The sequence below is a fragment of the Pipra filicauda genome, unplaced genomic scaffold (genome assembly GCF_003945595.2).
Source record: "Pipra filicauda isolate LSUMZ 115617 unplaced genomic scaffold, ASM394559v2 scaffold205_size1947385_pilon, whole genome shotgun sequence".
Lineage (NCBI taxonomy): Eukaryota > Metazoa > Chordata > Aves > Passeriformes > Pipridae > Pipra > Pipra filicauda.
Window position 1 is genome coordinate 914,690 of NW_024104316.1, and position 7,956 is coordinate 922,645.

Consider the following 7,956-nt stretch of genomic DNA (forward strand, 5'->3'; position numbering starts at 1 on the left):
CTCAGCCGCAGGGACGGGCTGCCCGAAGGGGGAGCCCCTCGGTGATGCTCCCCGGGATGCGGGGCCGGACTACAACCCCCGGCGTGCAGCGGGCAGGGCGGAGCCGCCGCCGCGCTGCCGCCGCCGAGCCCGGCCGGGGCTGGGACCGGCACCGGGGCCGAGCGGAGCGGGTCTGCTCCCACCGCCCGGTGAGTGGGGCCGGGCTGCGGGGCTGCGGGGGTGGAGGGACACGCGGGGGTGGGGCAGCACCGCGTCCCCCGGGGCATCCCCTGCGAGCGGGGGGTGGCCGTCACCGGTTCCGGGCCTTGCTTTTCGGGGTGGGGGGCGCCGCCGGGGCTGTCGAGTCACCCTCGGAGAAACGCCTGCTCTCGGGGTCTGCGGTTGTCAGAGTATGGCGGCGTTGCCTGGGGGGAAAGGACCCTTCAGTATCTTCCCCCGGCCCTGAGAGAAGCCTCGACCCCCTGCAGCATCCTCGGCCGGGTGGGAGCTGCAGCCCACGCGGACCCACCGGCCCGTCCCCTCCACGTTCCTGCCCACAGGGGAGAGGGCAGCCCTTCCTCACCTTTCCCAGAAATCTTTGAAGAGGATTCATAGCACAAGCACAGGGTTTAAATAGCCCAGAAGCAAAGGGTGGGCTGGGCAGGAAGAGTCTCTGTAGATGTCGTCTACGGAAAAAAAAAATTATTTCCCTTGAAAAGAGATTTCCCGTGGCCGTGTAGGTCCCTGCAAAGCCCTGACAGGTTGTGAGGGTTGATTTCCTCCAGCTTGGAGGCACTGAGATGAGATCTGGGCTGTCCCACCCCCAAAAGCTGCGATGCTGGAAACACCAGATCTTCAGGTCCAAAAGCTTCTGAGACATGTGCCAGTGTTCACCCTGGGCGTGCTCTGGAAGGGGCCAGTCCTGCTTTTCCTGGTGACATGGTGTTCCTGCTGCACATGTGGGTCATTCCCGTTGAGCTCAGCCTTGCCCTTTACCCAGGATCACGTGCACAGTGGCTCTTGCAGAGCTTGCAGGAATTGGGGTTGGAAATTAGGAAGCCGTGACGCTGGGTCTCGTGCCCACAGAAAGGCGAGTCCTGCTGTGAGGCTGCAGCTCCCCAGCCCCGGAGGTGGGGCTCAGCCCCCCATCCGGCAGCAGCAGTGTCCTCTCCCTGGATCTGGGGCACGAGAGGTGAGTTCTTCTGCTGTGTCTCTGCTGGTGTGAGGACACCTGCGTGCTGTTACCCCCCCAAACTGAGACCCAGGGAGCTTGTTTTCCCTGTGCCTCCATCTGATGCCCAGGTTGTCCCTTGTTAAGGTAATTTAACTAACACTTAACCCCTTCATCATCCCCTCCTAGGAGCAGGGAAGTGCCTGACCCCCGTGTTGCTGCATCCCAGCCTGCCTGTTTCCTGCCCTCCCTGCCTGATGGAGCCAGTGCTGGCAGAGAACCCTCCTCGAAGCGACGGGCTGAGCCTGGTGCAGGACCACTAGTGGGACGTGGACAGTGGCGTGTGGCACCCTAGGAAGGACGATGGCTCAGGGCACCGGGAGCATCAACAGCGACTACAAGGACTGGGAGTGGAGCGACGATGCTGGGGAACGGGCCAGGCTCCTGCAGAGCCCCAGCGTGGAGACACTGCCCAAGAGCGCGGAGAGCCAAGGGAACGGTCTGGGGGCCACGTCGGCTCTGGGGGCTGTCTTCATTGTGGTCAACGCCGCCCTCGGCGCTGGGCTGCTCAACTTCCCTGCTGCCTTCAGCATGGCCGGCGGCGTGGCTGCCGGCGTCACCCTGCAGATGGTGAGAGGATGGGGAAGGGAAAGTCCCCTAAAGTCCCCGTCCCATCCTGGGAGGGTGCACGGGAGGGACATGTGGAGCTCCAGAAAGGGCTCAGGGAGGACCAAGCTGCTGGAAAGAAGCTCTGTTGGGTGAGGCACACCAGAGATGCTCAGTGTGTTCAGGGGTGGCTGCCCAGGGTGGCTTTGGGGACCATGTCATGTTGTTGCCTCAGTGTCCCCTCCCTGTCTCTTCCCCACCCTAGTGCATGTTGATCTTCATCATCGGAGGTCTGGTCATTCTGGCATACTGCTCTCAGGCCAGCAACGAGCGGACCTACCAGGAGGTTGTGTGGGCTGTCTGTGGGAAGGTGCCTGGTGTGCTGTGCGAGGTGGCCATCGCCGTCTACACCTTCGGCACCTGCATCGCCTTCCTCATCATCATCGGAGACCAGGAGGACAAGAGTAAGTGTGTCCCACAGAGCAACCGGTTGCTGTCCCTTCAGCTGGAAGGGACAACCTGATTGCCCTGGCTGTTCCCACAGTCATTGCTGCTCTGGTGAAGGAGCCCGAGGAAGCTGGGAGCAGCCGCTGGTACACAGACCGCAAGTTCACCATCAGCATCACCGCCTTCCTCCTCATCCTGCCCCTCTCCATCCCCAAGGAGATCGGCTTCCAAAAATATGCCAGGTCGGTAGGGAGAGTCCTCCAGGGCTGGGAGTCAGGGTAGGCCAGCCAGAACCCACCTAAGCACACAGAGTGGGGAGGCAGAGCACTGATGGTCTCCTGTCCCGTCTCGCAGCTCCCTCAGCGTGATCGGCACCTGGTATGTCACGGCCGTCATTATCATCAAGTACATCTGGCCTGACAAGGAGCTGGTGCCTGTGGAGATCCCCACCAGGTGAGAGGCAGTCACACAATGCTGATGGTGCCATCTCAGCACTGCAGAGCCTGGCAGGGGTGTGGGAGCGAGGGCTGCAAAGGGCTACAAATCTTTCGTGAGTCTCATCCCCGGACCTGGGGATGCTGCATGTTGCTGCCTTAAGCTCCCAAGTGGCTGCACCCCTCCATGTTTCAGAGGAGCAGGTGATGAGGAAGAGGAAGAGGATGTCTTGAAGGTCCCCACGGCTCCATTGCAGGTTTTGAGGAGCATTGATTGACTTTTAGCTCTGATACATCTGGGCCCTGAGTTCCCTGTGCAGTGCTTGTGCTCACCCAGCAACAAGGGCTGTGTTTACTTTGGGATAATTTTGGTATTTCCTTGGCCAGCACAGCCTCTGTGGCTTGTTCCCTCCCTCGCAGTGTGGGCATGTTTCTGGAGCCAGTGCAGGCAATGGAAATTTTTGGGCAGAGCAAAGGTTAGACCAGTTTTCTGTGCCGCCCAATTAGATCCTTATTTTTTACTGATACTTTTACTTTTGTATGCTCAGGTTCTGTCTCAGTGAAAGGCCCTGGTTTTCAGGGGGTGCCAGGCACTCCACGCAGTGGTATCATGCTGGGTGGGGGGATGCAATAACAGCAGACACTGAGCACTCCCAGCTCATCCTCCCCTGGGCACTGGTTGGGGGACACAGGGAGCCCTGGTCTGACTGGTGGGTGTTTCTCTCCCACCAGCCCCTCCACCTGGACAGCTGTCTTCAATGCCATGCCCACCATTTGCTTTGGGTTCCAGGTAAGGCCACGAGCCCAGCACTCCCCTTCCATGCCATTGCTGCTTGGGTTGGGGACCAGCGTGATCCAGGGATGCTCCCCTGGGTGATTGGCTAAAACCCTCCCCATGTGCTCACTGCACAGCTTTGGGAGGGGGCTGAAGCCTTTTTAACATCTTACCACCTCTGGATGGAGGCGGATCCATTTTCCCCCAGCTGGGAAGTCCAGGGAAGGCTGTCACTCCACTTTTTCTTCCCCAGTGACAAACCTGGGGGGATCAGGATATCACAACAAGCCTGGGATATCACAAGTGGGATGCTGCATGGCTCAGCCCATCGTGTATCCCTGTATGTGTCTGTGTCCTGGCAGTGCCACATGAGCAGCGTGCCCGTGTTTAACAGCATGAAGCAGCCGGAGGTGAAGACCTGGGGGGCAGTGGTGACAGTAGCCATGGTGATCGCTCTCTTTGTCTACACAGGCACTGGTGAGTGAGGGGGTGGTACCACATGGGTGTGGCACAGTCCTTGGAGAGGCTGTGAACTTCTGGAGGGCAGGGACCCTCTGGTCAGCAAGAGTGGAAAGGGAGGGGAGTCCATCCAACCCCCTCTGCAGTGTGCCCTGTGCCATATCCATCCAAGTCTGGTCCTTCAAACAGAAGTGCAGGAGACTTTTCCCTGTCCACTGCTGACTGCTCCCTTCCTGGCAGGTGTCTGTGGCTTCTTAACCTTTGGAGCTGGGGTGGACCAGGATGTGTTGATGTCCTACCCCTCCAATGACATCCCTGTTGCCCTGGCCCGGGCCTTCATCATCCTCTGCGTGCTGACATCCTACCCCATCCTGCACTTCTGTGGCCGGTGAGCACTGGGAGAAGGCAGGGGCTGGTGTGGGCAGGAGGGGCAGCACAGGGAAGCCCCCCTGCCCTGGGTCTGTGCCCACAGGGCTGTCTTGGAGGGTCTCTGGCTCCGCTACACCGGGGTGACGGTGGAAGAGGACGTGGTTCGGGAGCGGAGGAGGCGCCTGCTTCAGACCATCAGCTGGTTCCTCCTGACCCTCCTCCTGGCTCTCTTCATCCCTGACATCGGCAAAGTCATCTCTGTCATTGGGGGCTTGGCCGCCTGCTTCATCTTTGTCTTCCCAGGTAGGGCATCCTGGGATGCTCGGGGGCTGGCAGAGGTCTCTTGGCCTTGTGTCTTGAAGAGGGAGGGAACAGGATGGTGCCTGGAATCAGGAGGTTTTTAGAGAAGGACAAAAATGTGGCATGAGGTTGGTTGGCAGCCCAACTATTTTGACTGGACTCTGCTCTGTAACAGGGAGTGTGGCTCCCTGGCTTGTGGGATGTCTCCTTGGTCCCCAGGGCACAGTCCTCATCTGGGTCTAATTTGCCTCCCCTGCCTTTCAGGGCTCTGTCTGATTCAAACCAAGCTCTCCGAGATCCAAGAAACCAGGGCAATCAGGTAACTGAAATGTGCTTTCCCTCTCCCCCATTCCCCTGTGGGTATTGGGGTGAAGGTCCCCTGTAAAATGTGCCCTGTCCTCCTGCATCCACAGCTGGTGGGCCCAGGTCAGCTACGGGGTGTTCATGGTCACCCTCGGAGCCTTCATCTTCGGACAGACCACTGCCAACGCCATCTTCCTGGATCTCACTGCCTGACTTCTCCAGGCTGGACTGCACTGCTGCTGCTGAGGGGACGCAGATTCCCCCTAGGACCAAAGGGAAGTGGGAAGAAAACACGTTGGCGTGTTGGGAAGATCCAAGAGGAGCGTTGTAACTTGGGGCTTGGCCGAACAAGCCCTGTGGTGGTTCGTATCTCATTGTCTTAAGGCTCCAGGCAGTCAGGTTTCTCTCAGCCCTGGCTCCCTGGTGAAGCCAGAGCAACACTACAAGGGGACCTGTAGTCCAGGGCAAGCCCTTTCTGTCCCTCAGGGTGGACATGACTCTGTCAGGCATCACTAAGGGGTCATGGTTGGGGTCTGTGAAGCCGAGCTGCTCTCATCCGTGTATCCCCGTGCTGGTGGAGCTCCTCTCCACAGCTCAAACTCCTTCTTCTCCCAGCTTTGGAGGGAGAAAGAGTGTTTTGCATAAAGGGAACTAGTAATCATGTTTACCAGACAGGGTGACACCCCTGTAGTCATCTTCTGTGTCAATGTTTGGTTTGAACTCTGCTTTCCTGTGGCTCAGCTCACTGGTCTCCTGCCCCTCTGCCTGGGCTGCAACTTCCTGTTACAAAGGGGGACTGTTGCCTTCAGCCTGATTTTTTGGGGGGGGGGGGGGGGGGGATCAGGATGACCCTGGGGTAGGGATGCACCAGTGCAGTATTTTCCCTGCAAGAGGTTGATCACTCGGTAGAGAAGTTGCAATGACTGCATCGAGCTACTGAAGGCACTACACTAGAGCAAAGCTCTTCTCCGGATTTCCAATCCTGTTCTTCCAGGTGTCCAGGGAACGGGACTGGGCCAGGTGTAGTTTTTAAGGGATGCTTTGGAGATAAAGCAGTCAGTATTAATCTGTTTTATATTGTCCCCTGTGGCTGGTGTTGCTCTGGGCTGTCCCTCTGCTGCCTGTCTGGATGATCATTTCATTCCTGCTTTTGCTGGGTTAAGGAGCTCCCCCAGCTGCACATTTGGCTGGGGGGGTTAAACCTCAACAGCAAACGGCTCTGGTTATGTCTCTGAGTTTCTTTTGACCTTGTTTGGCTACTAAACCCCTGGGAGAGGGAGGAATTCACGTGTCCCTATTGCTGCAGCTGTGAGGAGGGTCCAGCCATCCTTGTGCAAAACCTTGCCCTTCCTCTCCAGCATCTTTCTGGAAGCAGCCCAGGCTGTCATGGTGGGAACTCCAGTGAGCCATGGCATGTGCTCCTGTACTTCTCACCATGGCTCTCTCCCTCTGCAACCAGAGGCTGCAGACGGGACGACAGCACTTGGGTTCTTCCCCACGTGGAAACTTTTGGTTTTTCCTTATTAACACTCTGTGTGTAAATGGGGATCTCCCCATCTCTGCTCAGGATAGGACAGGGAGATCCAGATGGAGAAGGAGGAATAAAAGCCCCAAGCACAGCAGGAATGTTTGAGGAATGCTGTGAGGGAACAGGTCCCTCCTTCCAAGGGACCTCCAGCCCCCGTGCCCTCAACTTTTGACAAAGCCAGGCTCCAGCAAAACCCCCACTGGTATGGCACCAGCTGCCTCCCAAGCCCCTTCCACCAGCAGGTGCTGGGGCTTGGGGGACCCTTTGGCATAAAGATGTCCACTCCTCCTGGATGTGGGGAGCACAAAGCCACCTCCCACGGCGCACAGCAGAGGTGCCGGAGGCTCAGCAGGTGCCAACGCCAAAATGCCCTCCAGTGCCTGTCCCCCACCAAGATGGGGAGGGGTTTGGTACCCACTGGGTCTTGTGGCCTTGGCTTTTCCAAAGGTGTGCTGGGCACGAGGAGGTCCCACGGCCGGAGCGGAGGAGGACATGGTGTCCCACGTCTTTGGTCGTCACCCACGGCTGAGGGCAGGGCAGGGCAGGTCCGGAGGTGCTGTGGCTGTTCCTGTTTGCCTTACTGCTCCCCTGACTGTTTACAAACACCGGCCTTTTAACGTGTGTTTTATACGTGCAGAAAGCGGAGGGGCTTGGACTCAATAAAAGTGACGTTGTGGTGCGTGCGCCGGGCCAGCACGAGGTGGTTTCTGTGGGAGGGGGACGCTGCCGGGCGGGATTCGGGGACAGAGCCGTGTCCTGAAACGCCATCCCAGCTCTCTGAGCTTTGGGATGGATGGCGTGGGGCTGGTGGTCCCACCGCCTTCCTCAGACCCTCACTCCCGGAGTGTCCTCGCACCCAGGGCCGAGGGAGACCCTGTGGGCACCCCAGGGCTGGCAGGCCAGTGTGGGGTGGCTGAGACGGGCGGGAAGGCGCTGAGGGGACATTCCTCTCCGGGACTGAGTCGTGATGGTGCAAACGGAGGGAGAATTTCGGCAGAGGGGCCAAAAGGCCCCCGGAGCGGCTCGGGCGCTGTGAGGGACCCGCCGCCGCCATGTCGCGGTGGGGCGGGGGGAGCAGCGCCGGGGCCGTACCACAGCAGCGGGAGGGGGGGAGCCGCTCCCGGGGCTGTACCACCGCCCGGGAGTGGGGGTGAGGCGCCCCCCGCGCCGTAACTCCGCGCGCCCTGTGGCACTGCCGCCACTTCCCCTTCCCGCCCCGCCCTCCCGCGCTCATTGGGCGGCCCCGCCAGCGCGGGTTGGCCGCGGGCGCGCACGCGCGAGGCGAGAGGGGCCAACCCCCTCCCCTGTAGTGGAGCGCTGATTGGCCGAGAGCAGAGGAAGGACCCGAGGGCGCTCCCGGCCAATGGCGCGCGGCGCTGGCCCCGCGCGGGGGCGGTGGAACGCCCCCCGCGGATGTCGCGCCGCGCTGATTGGCCGCTTCCCGCGCGGCGTCGCGCTCCGATTGGGCAAGCCCCGCGCCGCGGGGGCGGGGCAGCGCGGCGCTCGCTCCGCCCTCCCGCCCCCCCCCTCCCCGCGTGCCCGCCCCCGCCCTCCCCGCGAGAGGACGGGGGAGGGGAAAGGCCGC

General features: G+C 60.4%; 1 protein-coding gene across 2 annotated transcripts; it reads left to right on the top strand.

The window, feature by feature from the left end:
* The first annotated feature begins 91 nt into the window (after positions 1-91).
* SLC38A7 (solute carrier family 38 member 7) lies at positions 92-5,134 on the top strand. Of its 2 annotated transcripts, none has more exons than XM_027716044.2 (11): positions 92-188; positions 1,340-1,780; positions 2,022-2,220; positions 2,301-2,445; positions 2,558-2,656; positions 3,370-3,427; positions 3,775-3,889; positions 4,112-4,259; positions 4,344-4,543; positions 4,805-4,859; positions 4,954-5,134. In XM_027716044.2, exons 2-11 carry the CDS (start codon positions 1,514-1,516, stop codon positions 5,054-5,056), a joined length of 1,389 nt encoding a protein of 462 aa, XP_027571845.1. In that variant the 5' UTR covers positions 92-188; positions 1,340-1,513; the 3' UTR covers positions 5,057-5,134. The 2 variants fall into 2 exon arrangements, with proteins under 2 accessions (XP_027571845.1, XP_027571844.1); XM_027716043.2 differs by lacking the exon at positions 92-188 and adding an exon at positions 1,101-1,171.
* The last annotated feature ends 2,822 nt before the right edge of the window (positions 5,135-7,956 follow it).

Coding starts and splice junctions, on each gene's coding strand:
- SLC38A7 (XM_027716044.2), top strand. CDS start 1,514: ATGGCTCAGGGCACCGGGAGCATCAACAGCGACTACAAGGACTGGGAG. Junction 2,221..2,300: donor CGGAGACCAGGAGGACAAGA/GTAAGTGTGTCC, acceptor CTGTTCCCACAG/TCATTGCTGCTCTGGTGAAG. Junction 2,657..3,369: donor CCTGTGGAGATCCCCACCAG/GTGAGAGGCAGT, acceptor CTCTCCCACCAG/CCCCTCCACCTGGACAGCTG.